This window comes from Aphelocoma coerulescens, chromosome 13 (genome assembly GCF_041296385.1).
Source record: "Aphelocoma coerulescens isolate FSJ_1873_10779 chromosome 13, UR_Acoe_1.0, whole genome shotgun sequence".
NCBI classification, from domain to species: Eukaryota; Metazoa; Chordata; class Aves; order Passeriformes; family Corvidae; genus Aphelocoma; species Aphelocoma coerulescens.
Window position 1 is genome coordinate 5,701,380 of NC_091027.1, and position 15,850 is coordinate 5,717,229.

The following is a 15,850-nucleotide window of genomic DNA, read 5'->3' on the forward strand; positions in this document are numbered from 1 at the left end:
TTGTCCTACTTCCCTCTGGCTGGCAGAGAGCAGAAAAGCTTTCCCTCTAACTTTTCCCAAGCCCTTCTCCTCCCTCCCCAGCCCTGGCAGCACCGAGTCTGTCACCTGACAAACATCCTCTTCCTTACTAGCTTTTGCCAACCACATCACGACACTGACAAACCTTGACAATGTCCCAGCTGCCTCCAGGTCAGACCAGCAAAGCCCATCCCCTTCCTGAGCTGAGAAAGACACCAGCAGCAGCAGCCTGGAAGGCAGAGCAGCATCGCTCCCCACTCAGACCATCACCAGGGCTGCATTTTCAGCAATGCTGGCTGGAAACCTTAGGCTCAATTGCACCAAAGCCAAAGTTTATCATCCCAAACTTTCCAACAGCAGCATCCACCCAAGTCATTTTTCAATCCCAAGTTTGCAGCTGGTCTCTCATTGCCAAGAAAGCAGCAGGAGGGTGTACCCCCACATCACTCCAGCCGGCCGGCAGCAGAGGGCACCACACAATCACCAATGTGATTTATACACTTCCATCATGCTCCCGAGTTAATTTATAGAGCACAAATTACTGCTGCAACAAGCTACAGGGCGACTCCATAAAGCATTCATCATATCAGATAAAAACGCACTGCCACAAAAGGCAGTTAATTTGCTACAGTGCTTTTAGCCAGCAATTCAAAGAAAAACCTTCAAGCTTAGTATCTCTCCGAGCTCAAATGACACATTCCCAGAACAGCAGGCTTCACGCAGAGTGCGGATCTCCAGCCTGACCACAGAGGTGCAGAGCAGTAGCTCTGCAGAGCACTGGAAGCCACGTAAATACTTGCATTAGCCCAAGCATAAACCACCAGCCTAAGCCATCCATGGTTTACACACTGCACAGCTACATCCACATCAATTAAACATTTTGGCTGAGGATGCTAGGCAGCCTCTGAGGCAGACAGCAGAGATCCAAGAGACAAAAGGAATAGCATTCCTTTTGCTTCTTCCTACCCCCACACCCACAGATTGTATGTTTTTACTTATTGAATAGTTGTTAAAAAAAGAAAAAGATGAATCTACAGAAAAGTCAATCTGCATTCCGTGAGCACACCGAGATTCACGTAGTGGTGAGCAAACAGAACAGTCATGAAGTCAAAGCAGCTTCTAAGCCGTCAGCAGAAACACTTCAGTACCACGATGTCACCATCCCCATTTAAAGCCAGACCTGTTACACACCCCACGAGAAAAGAACTTCCCAGACCATCTCGTCTGCTGAGCCACTATACACAGTGACAGAGGCCGCTTCTGAGCGCAGAGCAGTTAAGTGAGGACTAACTCAAAGCTTCAGCTTTTCTAAGGAGATCTGCCGCACGACCTTGAGGCCAAGACCTTGATGACTTCTCTCCCTCTCTCCTCTGTGAAGCAAGAAGCACCCACAGAGCTGCAAAAGAGCAAACCTAAAGGCAGAAGGAAAGAGCAGAGACCTCACCCTTCTTATTAAAGCAATACACTATTTTCAGCCACCATGATGTTTCCCCTGAACATGTAAATACAGAAGCAATTAGCTGCCTAGGCACTTCCGCAGAAACCGTTTAGAATAATCTTTCCTAGAATATATTTACATGGTTTCTGATTGCTTAATTTTCTGACACATTTGTTTCAGGCACTAGAAAGATTAAATAAAGCCAAATCACCTATATTGCCATGTTACTGAAGGTAATATGCAGCACAGATAGACAACAAAAACTCCTAGGTGGTTTCAAACGTCAAAATTTTAGCATCACAACTCAGTGTTCTAGGAATTGCTTTATAGCTTTAATTCAGCTGTGTCTTAAAACCTTTTTCCCCCTTTTGCTGTTCTCTGAGGGATAAAACTACTGACTGAAACAGCAGACACCATTTAAAGAGAAAGAATGAGCCTGGACAGAGATTTCATTGAAAAGCTCAATTCTGTAGGACATAGGAAACATCCTCAATTCAAAGATTAGCCTGCACAAAAAGGCAAATTAAAGCCAGAAACAGAAGAAAATCTTTTCTGACTGCTCTGAATGTATTTTTTCATTATATTCTTTCCTATCATCTGGAGTTTTTGTATTAAGAAGTCAGCTCTTTCAAATGGCTTCAGGAACAAGCAGACAAACAGCATATTCATTTACAAGCTGGAAGTTGATTATTAAGTACAAAACCCATGAATGCTTGTCGGGACCAAGGAAGGAAGGCTGGAACCATTGATTGTGAGGATGCCCAAAAAACTCTCTGCAGTCAGCTGGCAAATACCTCTATGACAACAGTAAAACAAACCCACACAACTAAACAGAAAAACAAAATCACATTTGAGTTGTTTTTATTCTACTTCATCTGAAATTATTTTTACCAAGACAGCCTTTAGGCTATGTTTTCCCTTGCTCAATGTAACTAGAGCTATCATTGCAGGGCCAAATCTTTCAAAAAATAAGCACACGACACAAATATATCTTCACTCACAGACCCCCTGCAGCCCATAACTCCACATTAATTAGACTGGAAGATGAAGCCTTCAACCTAAAACCCAGCAACTCTGATTTACACAAGTGCAGAGAGGTTTTATTGCAAATTTTTCTGCGAGCTGCACAGGCGTTTCCTGCCCAGCTCCACACACCATCAAAACAAAAGCAGATCTCAATTCACTGACAGCTGCCGTACTTTACAGAGACATAAAGAAAAATGGAGTAGGCATTGTGTACAACACGGGCAGCTCGGGATATCTGAGCACCGAGAACACTGCAAGGACACAGAAATCAGCAGAGAGGTACTGCCTGGCTTACACCTACCCAAACCCCACAGTACAAGGACAGTTTTTGAAGACCAAAACCATGAAAGTCAACTTGTCACTTTGAAGCTTCCTAAGAATAATTACCAACTTTCTCCTCTTTACCTCTGGAGCATATATGATTTTACAAAGGTCTTCATTTCGCCCTAACGCCACGTCACATGAAGCTATGGAGCAGGGCTTGATTTTTACCAGTCACGCAAAACAGATTCCCTGCATCCCACAGAAATACAACCATAAGGCAGTAACATCAGGAACTCCAGGCATGTAATGATCACTGTGTGATCACGTCAAAAGGACTTCTGTGCAGATTTGAGGATGTGCTACAAATGTACGTTTTATGACAGGCAACAGCTGATCCCTTTCCCCAAAAGCATGGGACACGAGCATGGTTATATCCAGACTTGCACTAAAAAGCTTGAATTCGAAAAAGCATTTCTTGGGGGAAAGAAGAGCTCAGTCCCAGTTTGACTACAGCTCTTTGAGAGCCTTCTCTCCCTCAGAGCAGAAATTGTCACAGCAGGTTTCTCCACCTTTACGGTGCAGTTACAGCAGGAAGTCTCCAAGGAGGGAAAGATTTAGGCAATTAAGAGTTTTAAGTGGTTTTGAACAAGCAGAGCCTTTTAGAGTGGCAGCTGAACTGATAGTTTCACAATGACATTTCAAGCTTTCAAGTCCCCATCATTCTTAATGGTACAAAGCTAAACCCAGAAGGGGACAAAGCAATTACAGAGCCAAAAGTAAGTGCAGCTAAACTGTGCTTCCAAACGACTGATTTGGGTGATCCAGCCTTCCTGACTCACACACTATACAGACAGGTTTGGCTGTTAAATTTACTACTATACCAGTGGGACAAGAAAGGAATGCAGTCATGTGTTGCAACATCCTCAGGCCACGTATCCAGCGGGCATCCTCTGCCTCTCAGGAAGAGTTATCCGCGTCTCTTTTCCCAAAGGAGCATCACTCCACTGACATAATCCTCCAGCTCCACCTGGTACTCTCTCGCCCTCAGCTCTGCGGGGACGCAGAGTAACAGGTGATGCTTGCTTCCCACACCCTTCCAAGACAGGTAAAGGGAAACGGCACGGAAGCACGCCCTTGGGAAACGGAATTGCCGTTCTTTTCTGTGCACAGATGGGACAAGCTCCCCTTCCTCACTCCTTGGCGCAAGAAGCAAAGACCTTGCTTTATTCCCTTACCAAGCTCAGCCAAAAAAAGGCAAGCAGACCCTCCCGTCCCCGCACCCGTGAATTGCTAAGAAAGTACTCGCGCTCCCCGTCCAACGCAGGCACAGGACACATAAAACAGCTCCTTCCTGGGGACCACAGGAGCCCTCCCAGGCTTCCCTCCCTTGCCCCCTCCTCTTATGGGGGCGGCCGCCGCTTCTGGCCCCCCTCCCGTGCCGAGCTCCCCCCTGTGATGGAGAGGGGTCGCGCCCAGCCCCGCACACGCCCCGTGCGACAGCGGCTCCCACGGGAGCGCCCCCGACACTCACCCAGCGGCTCCCACCGCCCCCGGCCCGCCGCACACCCGGGGCCGCTCAGCGCCCCCAGCCCCGCCACTCACCGGCGCCTCTCCGGCCGCTGCCCCCACGGCGGCCGCCCCGTCCCCGCCGGCCGCGCCGCCGCCCTCCAGCTGCCGCTCGCGGTACAGGGACCAGAGCCCCACGTTGGGCAAGAAGACGAGGGCGGCCAGCGCCAGCCCCACCGCCTGCAGCAGCCGCTTCTGCTTCCGCCGCATCGGAGCGGCTGCCGGGAGCGGGATGAGGAGCGGGATGGGGATGAGGAGCCGGGGGTGAGGGTCCGGCCGCCCCCGCCGCGCTCCCGGAGCGCAACTTTCGCCCGCGCTCGGCGGCGGCGGCGCCGGGCGGCAACTCCGGCACTTCCGCTCCGCTCCTCGGGGGCGCGGCCTCGGCGGCCCCGCCCACCGCCCGGGGAGGCCCCGCTCCCGGCCCCGCCCCCGCTCCCGCTAATGACCCTCCGCTAATGACCCTCCGCTAATGACTCCCTGAGAGCAGCGCTCCAGGGATGCCGCGGCAGGGCGGGGTGTCTGAGCGGGCGCCGCGGGAGCGGGATTCGAACCGGCCGTCGGTGGGGGGGAGTCAAAGTGGTTAATTGGCTTAAAACGCCTTAAAAGGGAGGGGGCCCTTAGATGGGACCTGGGCCTTGGGTGGGGGGAAGCAGAGCAGCCTGAAGGGCTGTGAGTGCTCCCCGAAGGGTCCAGGCGGTCCCCAGAGGGCTGCAACTCGCCTGACGGACACAGGACAACCGGGGGATGAGGCAGTCGGCACCAGCGCTCCATGGATGGAGGAGCCATCGGCGGCCGCACCAGCGCTCAGGATCGCTCCAAATCCATCCCAGTCCGTGGTTCGCATTAAAAACCAATGCTGCTTAGTCGGATACCAATTAAGTGGTTTCAACTACACTGTAAACTACATAATTTAGAGGCACAGGATAGTGTTTGAGGGGTCTTTTTAGGAAAAAACACAATGGCGGCGCAGCTTTTCCCAAAATGGGGAGCGGATCCGTTTCCTCAATGAGGAGCACGCAGCCCCGGCGCTCAGGAAGATGCTCTGCCAGCACAACAGCCGTGAGGCTCGGCTGTGTCAACAGCAAAGCTGTGACAATCCGGTGCCCTGCTGGGCACTGGTAAAATAAACATTAGTTCTCTTCCAATGCAGCCCCCCGCGGGGAAATATCTAATTTCCTAGAGCGACAGCAAAAAGTCTGCGGAAACCATTATGCACCCCAGCATTTGCAGCTCTTGCCACCCTCGCCCCACACCAGCAAGTGTGGATTTAAACTTAAATAAACTTCCATAACCCACTAGATGGCATCTTCCAGCAGATTTCGGTGCCTGCTGCGAGAGCCAAATTATCAAGGAAAGCATTTAATTTAGAGAGCAGGTTAGAGTTCCTAAGTCTAACTACATGTTAAGGCAGCTTGTACTTTCATTTTAATTATCGATGAGAATTTGTCGCCAGCTGATTTCTTTACCAGAAGTGTTAATGCTTCCATTGTTTCTCCGTGGGTGGAGAAGATACCGACCCGTGAAATCCCTTCACTCCTGCCTTTAGAGCAAAGCGTATTCCCTTTATCATCACTGAATCACCTCCGGCAGTGCTGAGACTTAGGCTGCTCTTGAATAATGCATAGCCACTAAAATTGTACAACAATAAAGCTACATATACATTACCTGGTACTGTGAGAATCCAGGCTGGAAAGCTACAATACCTCTGATTTAATACTGCAGTGCCAGTGTACTGCCATATGGACCCTTATAATAACATCCACATCCCCTTGCCTCTGCAAGAGCTCTTTGAAAAGTGGCTGTGAAATAGCAGGAGGTTTTGTAGGGATGCACACAGGCTTACAGGCTGCCCTTGGCAGAACATCCTCATTTATATGAAGAAATGACAACCACAAAGTTTGAGAGTTAATTAAAACAAAGCCACTAGCTGGCTTGACATATGTTTAAATTTAGGATTGTGAGCCTGCTCGCTAAATTAAATGTTTGCTTCATAAATTGTTTTCAGCAGTGTTGCACAAGTTTTAACTGGGACCAGATTATGGCTGGTGCTGCAGGTAGATTAGCATTTTGTATATGTGAGAGCATCCTGAATGATCAAACCTTCTGAAGAGCCTCATAGGAGCTGAAGTCTGGCTGCTCCTTAGTGATCACTCTGGATGTTCCAGGTCTTTCCTTTCTGCTTCAAGAGGGAGTGAGTCCTGTTGGGCTTACCAATCAAAGTAATTTATGCTCCACGCAGCTGCCTCGATCCCAAATAAATAGATGTTTCTTCTAGTAAAGGTAGAGCATGTCTCCCTCTCCTCTTTCTCCTGAAGTGTTTTGGTGGAGACAGAACTCTGATTTTGGCCTCTTGGATGCAGTGCCTTGGGGATTAATCGGGTACATGCAAAATAAACATGGATTTACATTTCTGAGAAAGGAGAAAGCCTGTGGCTGTTAAGCCTCTAACTGGAAAGGGAAATGGTGTACCTTCCCCCGGCATCTTTTCAAAATAAATATAGGATAAATTAATAGCAGCTCAATCCCCATCTGGAAGCTCTCTTTGCTGGTGAGCTGGGTTGCCTGGTTTGCAGCTCATGGGCTGAGCTGCTGCAGGGCAGAGCACAGCAAAAGTGGGTAACAGCATCATGAAAATTAAAAGCCTTGATGAAGGATGAGGAGCAGGGTTGACCAGAGGGACTTGGTCAGCAGATGCTGGGAAAGGGCAGGAGAGCATTGAAAAATGCTAATGGGAGTGGATGTGACAGGAGTTCCTGGGATAAAGCCCACAGATGGCATGACAGCACGGAGACGAGATGGCACAGACTTAGGGAATCAGTGTTCTCCTGCCTTCTGGTCTGCTCCGACTGCAGCTCCTCAGGGCAAGCACTGACTCATGTGAAGGGCTGCATCTCGACCTTGGAACTTCTGTAGGGGTGGATGGAAAGCAGGGAGTCCTTTGGATCCCTGCAAGCGAGCTGAACAGTTATGGTATCCCCCCCTCTCCTGCTAAATGGTCATAAGTGAGACAAGAGCTGTCTTTCCATGCTCCTGGTGGCTGTGCCAGCCTCACAGCATGGGTTAGGGGGAGAAAACACTGCCAGAGAGATGGCATATCTGCAAGGGGGAAATTGGGAAAAATATCACCCGAGAGCCTGTTAGGTTCTTTCCTTGGGTTCCCAGATGCTGCAGATACACATTACCACTATGGGGGATGGAGTTAGGGAGCTCCCATCCAGGTCTCTGTGTCCACACTGTCCTGTGTCAGATGGCTGCACCCACAGGGAAAGTCAGCTCCTTTTTTGGTTTGTGTTTGTATGCTGGTGATGCTTCCTCTTTTCTGAAAATCTCATTTTTAGCCAGGAGGAAAAAAGGAAAAACAATCTCTAAAAAATGAATGAACCTCAGCCGTGGCTGTTGTCACAACAGGACTTCTGTTGCCGTGGCATTTCTTTATCCTTCAGTGTTTATTAGTTGAAGTTCAGCTCAAATTTCATGTGAACAGAATTGATTTGTTGGGGTTTTTTCCCCTTTTTTCTTTCCTGATAAAGGACGATGCCCAGGAACCTGCTCACCTGTGGCAGGAGCACAGCCCTCCTCTGCTCAGTGTGGGGGTGCCTGTCAGCACAGCCCCCCACAGCGAGCCTGCTGCACTCCCCCAAACCCTGGAGCTGCTTCCAGCCAGCACTCAAGATGCTGCAAAACAATGTAAATGCCTGAATAGCTCATAGAAGTGAGATGATTACAGGCTTTTAAAAAGAAATTGCAAACCTTGTCGCTGCGGGGGAGCATCTTCCCATCCCTCCCAAGAAATGAACAGACAGCACCAACATCCATGAATCCTTGTGCCCTGGTTGGGAGTTATCTGTGGCATGACTGACCTGGGGTTTTATCTGCATGGAACAGACTTTTAGCAGAAAAATAAATAAAATAAAAATGGTGATCCACCTGAGCAAGCAAAATCCCCACGGTCAACAGGGAAATCTGCCTGCATTTACTTTGGACAGAGCCCAGCAGTGCAGGGCAGGAGAGGGTGGCTGAAGCTGGATGCTAGTGGAGGATGCTCAGGGTCCTGCTCGGAAAGCAGTGCCATGGCCAGTGGTTGCTCCTCCAGCCTGGTGCAAAATGGGAGAAGTGACTGGGTCCATCTGCAGCTTGCAGAGGTGCAAAAGCAATGAAGCTGTGGAAAGAGTTTTCCAAAGTGTAACATTTTTGACTCCTCTGGCCTTAAATCAGGTAATTTCACTGATTGCCTGTGGCAGGGGAATTTGCTGATGTCTAAGTTGAAGCACAGTCCTGGAAGATGAGGCAGTGATGGCTTGCTGGGAGGATAAATACTGGAGCAGAGCATGAAGCAAGGGGGGAGCCTCATGCATTCCACGATGCAAACAGATGCACCAACATATGCAGAGATTTCCTTTGCACAGGAGTATATTTTTCCTCAGGAGTAACATGAATCCATACCCCTCTTGGCCAGGCTGCCCAAAGTTCAGGAACATTAGTGGCTGAGAGAAAAAGTTCTTGCTGCGCTGTGCAGGGTCTGAATGGTCCCAGCTTTCCCCTGTGGACTTTGGTGGTCATCGAGGACACCACTTCTCCAGGCAAAGCATTGTACAAAGCCACGTCAGGCTGCTTTAGTTCCAGAACTGCTTTTCCAAAGCAGCCCTGACAGTTTGTGCATAATTATCAGTGGGGCTCAGTTTAGAGATGAGGAGACAGAGGGTCTATTCCTGGCTGTCTACTCAAGTAACCTTATTTTAAAGAAAAAACGAAAACCACAAATGTTGTTGCAGTCTCTCTGGCTGGAATAAGCAGTGAGCCTTGTCTGCTCCCTCTGCTCTGAATTCAGAGCTGCTGCAATGAATCGGACTCATTCCAAGTCCGGTGGAGCCAGGCAGACAGACTGCAGTCAAGATGTCCCCAAAACTCCCTGGCTCCCTGGCTTCTCTGAGCACGCTGTGAATTTTGAGGCCAACACTCTCTGTGCTTCTCAAGGGATTTGGAAGCTCACGCTCTAATAATTAAGGCAGCTTTGAACGTTGTAGCCTTCAACCTCGCTTTTCTGTTCCCCGTAGCAGCCCCGTAGCAGCTTGGAACAGGTACCAGCTCTTAAAATGGGCTTGCCATGGGCTTGCATGGTTTTGACAGGGAGGAATTTAAAGAGACTCTCCAATGCATATGTGAGAGCAACAAAGATTTCAATGGAGGTTTGCAGCTTTCTTGTGTACAGGATTCGTTTCTGCATCACTGAGCTGAACCTGGAGGATAGATCTGCTCTTCTTCCAGCTTGCTGGATGCATTCTAGGATGAGAGGAACATCACTTGGGTCCAAAGTCTTCTTTAGGGTGGATCTGCAGTGGATCAGAACACTTATATGCTCAAACTCTCAACAGATTATTTGCTGTGTGTGATAAACTCTGTTTACACCCCTAAAAAATAACCATGTGGAAAGGGGAAATCAGGATAAAGATGCTTAACCCAGCGCTAAAAAAAATATAGAAAGGGAAAAATAAAGCTGGTTATAAGAAAATTTAGGTGAAGTGATTAAAAGCTTAAGCAATATGGATAATATCATCAGAATTACCAAGGGGAGAGGAACAAGGGCTATAAAACCCAAATAGAGGAGATTCAAATTCAGAACAGATGTCAAGAAGCACCTTCCCAAGTGGAGAATCAAAAAAGCAGGGAATGACCTGCTGGGCAAGGCTGGAGTGGACACACTGGGGCTTTCCAAGATGAGATGTGACCCTGGAGCCCAAGCCTGGGGCTGCTTTAGTGGTGGATTAACAGTTGGACTCCATCATCCTAAAGGTCTTCTCCAAACTAAATGATTCTACAATTCTAAGCACAGAACAAAATGTGCCAAGTGGCCTCTGTGGGATCTTGCCCTGCCTTCTGCATCTGACATGAAATCAGCTTCAGGATTTTTCATACTGAGCAAAAAATGGTTGCCATCAGTGAGGGGAGCCTGAACAGCTCTTCCCATGGGAGCCTTCTGCTTCTTCAGCCCTCTGGATTGAGAGCATGACATGTTCAGCCTTGGAGAGGGCCCGAACCACCCAGCAGGTGCTTTTTCCCACTCCAGGGAAAAGGTGGCATTGCTGCCACCCATGCTGTGAGTCAGTGCAGGAGGTCTGCAGTGGGGGCTTCACCTTCCCCGCTCTTCCCATGGATGCTGCCAGAGCTTGGCTTGCAGGCAGTGATTTCTGCCACTGCTGGAGGAGCATTTGGCAGCCTGAGTGGCTGTTAGCAGGTGTCTCAAGTGCCCGACTGGAGGGCACGGCACTGAGCCTGCCCTTGCTGAGCCGCTTTTCCAACAGTGGGAAGGCTCTCCTCTCTTAAAATAGGTCCTCTCCAAGAGCTGTTGTGTTCAAGAGCTAGAAGGAAATCAGGACCTCTGTCCTTTATATTCTGTCTCTAAAAAGAGAGGCAGAAAAAGCTGTATTTGAGAAGCAGAGAAGGAAGACAGACGTGGTGTGGGATAGGATGAGAGGATGAGACTAGGAGGGCAGGTGCTTGCTGGAGTTGAGGTGCTGATCCATAGTGATGAACAGGGAGAGCCAAGAGCTCTGTGGCACCAGGAGCTTGCTGCTCAGGCCTGTGGGATCAGTTCTGCTGTGTCAGGTCAGACCTTCAGCTGTGTCTCAAAGTCATTGCCCTCCACATCTTCAAGGAGCCACACTCCTCCAGGCTGCCCTGTGGCTGCAGGTAGCCATCAGCCAGGGATGGAGCTGCTCAGCTGCTCAGTGTATTTTACCAATTTTTTATCTTTTAGAGATGAATTCATGTGTTAACATCAGAGGTTTGGATACCTCATGGTTTCTTTTTCACATCCCCAGGGTTGCTCTTGTTCTTTCTATTTCTTCGGAGCCTGATAAAGCTTCTGGCCTCTGAGACACACAAAGACGTGGTGGAAGGAACTGTACAGCTCCCATCAGCTGAATCTTGTAATTCAACCGAAATTCCATTATGTTTTAACTCTGTTGTACAGAAGTACGCAGAGACTATCTGGAGGTCAATGAAGAAGCAGTTGTCTCCCTGGAAGGCCCAACAGGCATTTCAAACAGGCAGCCTCTCCTCTGGAGGAATTTTTCCCTTCTTTGACAGAGAAGATGCTACAGTAACTTGGTCGGACCGGATGTTTGCACTTGGGGAGGTGAAGTTCAGTGCTGCCTTCATCCTGAAGATCCCAAACGTCCTTTCTTCTCCTCCCCCTGTAGTCTGCTGTTCATCCCTCCCATCCTCCTCCTTCCTCTCCTCCTGCCCTGTGAGGCAGCCAGTAATGAGTCTCCTGGGGCAGCAAACAACAGCCTTAAGTGGCTGTGTGCGTGAGAGGCAGGCATTAACCTGGGACCATCAGGAAAACTCACTGTGACAGGCTCTCAGTGCTCCCTGGGCTCTTTCTGCAGGGACGATGACATGAGAGGACCAGTGTTGGGCTGGGGTGGGAGTAGGAACAGAGGAGGGATGATGCTGCCTTTTTGAGGAAGCCTGGGAAGCAAAATCCTGCATGTCCCATATCCATGTTGCTTAGAAGGTGAGTCTGCAGGGCCGACATGAGGCACCAGAGACATCCCAGGCTGTGGCTGTCACATCCCATTGCTGTTACTGTTGCTGAGGACTGTTGATTCAGCAGCCCTGTGTTAAAGACTTGAGCCTACTGAGCAAAGCCCTGTGCAGAGCTTTCTGCCTTGTTCCCAGAGGATACAGCAGGATGAAAGATAACTGACAGCTGCTTTGAGCGTGCTAATAACCATCATCTTGCAGTACACAGCACTGTAAGACAAAGCACTTCCCATGGGATTCCCCCAGAGTTGCCCTCCTGGGAAACACATCAGAAAGTTTCAGAGGAGACAGGAGAATTCATCCACCCAGGAAGACCTCAGGCTGAACCCTGTCCATATCACAGAGATGCTACAGAGGGGAAATAGCAGGCAGAGCAGTGCCTTGGCCTGAGCTGTGTGGTCACTGTCATGGTCAGGGTCGGAAGGGTGGTATCAGAGGTCCCCCTATTACCAGGACAGAGACAAAGGGAAGGGGTTCATGTTCTTCTGTGCCCCAGAACACTCCTATGCAGTTCTGGTGTTGCTTGCTTAATCTGTTGGAAACTGAGCAAAAAAAGTCAGTTCTGGGACTCTTGGATTTCAGCCTAAAGCTGACACATAGGTTTGCCCAGGAGAGCAAGCAAGGGAGGAACTGGGTGAACCAGAGTTGAGAGGGCAACATCTTGCTTTGCTGCTGGGCTGTCTGAGGAGGGAGAAGGGAAGGAAAACACAGTAAATGTGTCCAGTGCTGGAGAAGAAATGCTCTCATCTGGAAAATCACATTTCCCTGCTCCTTGCACAGGGACTGCAAAAGTGTGGACTCTCCTATGGGAATAGTTCCACATGGACTGTTTCTCCAGCCACCATCATTCCTAGCTCCCTGTTTCCTCCCTAAAATAAATACAGACAGACCAAGAAAGAGCACTGTGACTGCAAATCTTCTAGAGAGCTGTGTCAGAGCCACAGAGTCTCATAAGTGTGTAATGGGGTATGCAATAAGCCTAATGAATCTCCATCACCAACCCACGGGCGTGCCCTGGCTGTGTGCATTTTCCTCTGGCACCCCGAAGGCAGCCAACAAATAATCAAATTAGGATAATCCCAGATTGGTGGGCGATGGCTCTGCCAGCTCCTGGCACAGTGGCTGTCAGGGCAAGCAAGCCCTCCTCCCCACACCATCCTGCTTCCCACAGGAACCCACCCCTCCCTGGGCTTGGACAGGACCAGTGCCTGCTGTGGGCATCAGGGACTGCATGGGAAAGGCTGTGCACTTGCACGTTCCTGGAAATGCTGGGTGGCAGAATAAGTAACAGTGGTGATGGACAGCAGTGGGGAATTGTGCTGGAAATGAGCTGGAGTTGCAAGGCAGGGAGAGGCCACCCTGAGGGACTGCGCATGGGTTGTGCATCTCTGCCAGCACATCAGTTCTTAAAAGGAAAACACAGTGACCACAGAGCTGGTTGGAAAGGCTTCAACAGAACAGGCTTTTTTCTCCTCGGAGATTGCCAATTTGTTAAATCCCAGTTGTTTTGCACAAGCAGACTTCAAGGACGCTGTGACAAACCTCAGGCAGGTCTTGGTCCCCAGCCCTCCCACTGACAGATGTAAGACCTCACATAAGGGCTCAGTCCTGATGCTGTTCCTATGGGAAGGAGGGGACAGCACAGAAAATGTGACACACTGAAGCTGCAAACCCCACCCCTGCTGTTGAGAGCTGAGCACAGAGGCAGGGAGGCATTCCTGGTGTCTGTCACCCTGCTGACCTGCTCAAGATGTGCTGACACCCTGGTGCCCCCCAGACCCACAACCACCTCTGCCTTCCAAGCTGTTTTGCTGGAAGCACTCAGTTACTTCACTGTTGCCATTCTGTGGTGACTTTCCAGAATTGTCTGTGAGCTCTGCTGAGATGCAGACTGGGCAGGGTGCAGGGGACATTGGCTGTCTGGTTACAACAGGCTGTGCCTGACATCTAGCTGGGGACCACAGGTACTCTCAGCACAGAAAGCCGCTCCTGCCTGTGGTGTTTTCCCTGGCCAGCACATATTTCAGGTTGGGCCAACATGGTAAAGGTGGATTTTGAGCTTGCTAAAAACAGGCACCTTCCCATCCCTCCTGTTTGCTGGAGAAATCACCCACCCTGACACGAAGTTCCACGCTGGGGAGAACAGGGACACGCCAATCTGCAGACAGGCAGCATAGAGCACAGCTCTTCTGCTGATGTAGAGCCTCTGGGAACATTTCTAGAAGCATTTCTACCATTCCAGGCACAGGGATGCAAATGATCACTGGAGGGTTTCTCAGCTTCGGGCTGACATGTGCCACAGCTGGGGCAACCAGTGAACTTAATACCCTGCTGAGACGGCCTGGCTGTGGGCTGGGAGGGCTGGGGAGTTGTTTCCCCAAATCAAATTCCCTGCAGCAGTTTAGCTTTGCTAGAAGTGGCATTTCCCACCTTATCATAGGACTGATACATTACTTCCCAAATTTGTGCCTCTTAGTGCCTGGCTTTAAGTAAGCACAGACACACTTGACTGAGCTGGGCCCATTTCCTCAGAGGGAAAAGTAGCCAGAGGAGAAAAGAACACAGGGGAGAACCTGAGGGGGAACCCAAAGGGCTCTGCTGGGCTTGGAGAGTGTGGGTGGTACCGTATCTGGGTGAGATGTGAGACTGGAGACCCTCTGAGTTTTTACAAGCTAAAGAGAGCTCAGGCTACCTCTGAGAAGAAATTAATACATTTACATAGCTCCACTGGGAAGACACAGCTTGTGGGACTCTCAAGAGCTTTCTCAGGAGCGAGCAAGGGGGCCTGGACTTGGCCAGGTATAAATAGTCCCAACCATTCAAAGCAAATAGTCCTGAGATGTAAGAGGCAGGTGCCATTGTCTAAGGTTTGTGAAAAAACGTTCAAAAGAGCAGATTCCTCTTTTAGGCTCCAGGCAACCCTTCCACTCAGCATTTAGGTAGAGTCTCATTGGTGTGGGGTCAGCCAAAAGAAATCTGTGTGCTGGTGGATGGGTGATGTGGCCCTCCAGCCACTTACAGTCAGGCTGCAGGGACATCTGCTGCTTTATGTTTAACACATGCATCCTAAATGGGCTTTTTTTTCCACAGACCTGAGATGTGTGCTAACAGCTTTCTCCTGTCCTGTGGGGACTCTCAAGGCACTTTATGGAAGGGAAATTCCAGTGTTTCCTTTTCAGTGTGGTGCCAGAGGACTCACTAATCCCTGTGGAGCTGTTCAGTGGCACGCAGGCTGAGAAGGAGCCTCAGTGCCCATTCCCTGGGCTCCTGCACCCAGAGCCCGAGGGGAATGGCCCCAGCTGCATCGTCTGGCAGGTGCTGTGCTCTGGCTCAGGGCTGCCAGGCTGCCACTGCCTCCCTGTGAGCTTTGGGGACTCTCAAAGTCCCTGAAACGCAGGGCAGTGACTTAAGGGGGGGTGCTGTGAGGAGGTAGATAATGCTGGACAAGAGGAAAGAAATTAAAACAATAAAAATTGAGCTGACATCATTCCTTTGAGCTGCCACAGACATAAACCCTCTGCTCTACAGGCACTTGGGTGTATCTCATCAGCTTGAATTGGTTTGTTCCTCCACATATTTTAGTTGTGTGGATGAAGACAAAGGAAATGTTGTGGCAGAGAAAGACTGGAGAAGACTACAAAAAGATGTGAGCTGCCAGTGTGTTTTGAGTTGCTTTATTCTGAATCAATATTGAACTGAAGAGGAATTATAAATCTAACAGATTACAGCTGAAGCAATGCCAGGGCATCTGTTTCCAGATATTCTTCTTTTTTTTTCTTTTACTGGCTGGAGCAGCTGTTTTTACAAGAATCCACAGTAAAAGAGTTATTAAAACAAAGGGGGGAAAGAAATAACAATAAACGGAAGATATATAGCAGACAAGGAGCAGCAGAGATGAGGGGCTGGGAAATAAATGGAAGAGGAAGAATTTGACAACCAACAGTTTGTAACCAGCATCAGGTGCTACAAAATCTGGAAGATGTTTGTTTTACA

General features: G+C 49.5%; 1 protein-coding gene across 1 annotated transcript in view; it reads right to left on the reverse strand.

Moving 5' to 3' along the window:
* Positions 1 to 4,645, reverse strand: part of GALNT10 (polypeptide N-acetylgalactosaminyltransferase 10) — an 82,339-nt gene extending 77,694 nt beyond the window's left edge. The window contains exon 1 of the mRNA XM_069028766.1: positions 4,349 to 4,645. Coding sequence (XP_068884867.1) covers positions 4,349 to 4,522 — 174 coding nt within the window. The 5' untranslated portion in view covers positions 4,523 to 4,645. The remainder of the gene's footprint in view (positions 1 to 4,348) is intronic.
* Between the last annotated feature and the right edge of the window lie 11,205 nt (positions 4,646 to 15,850).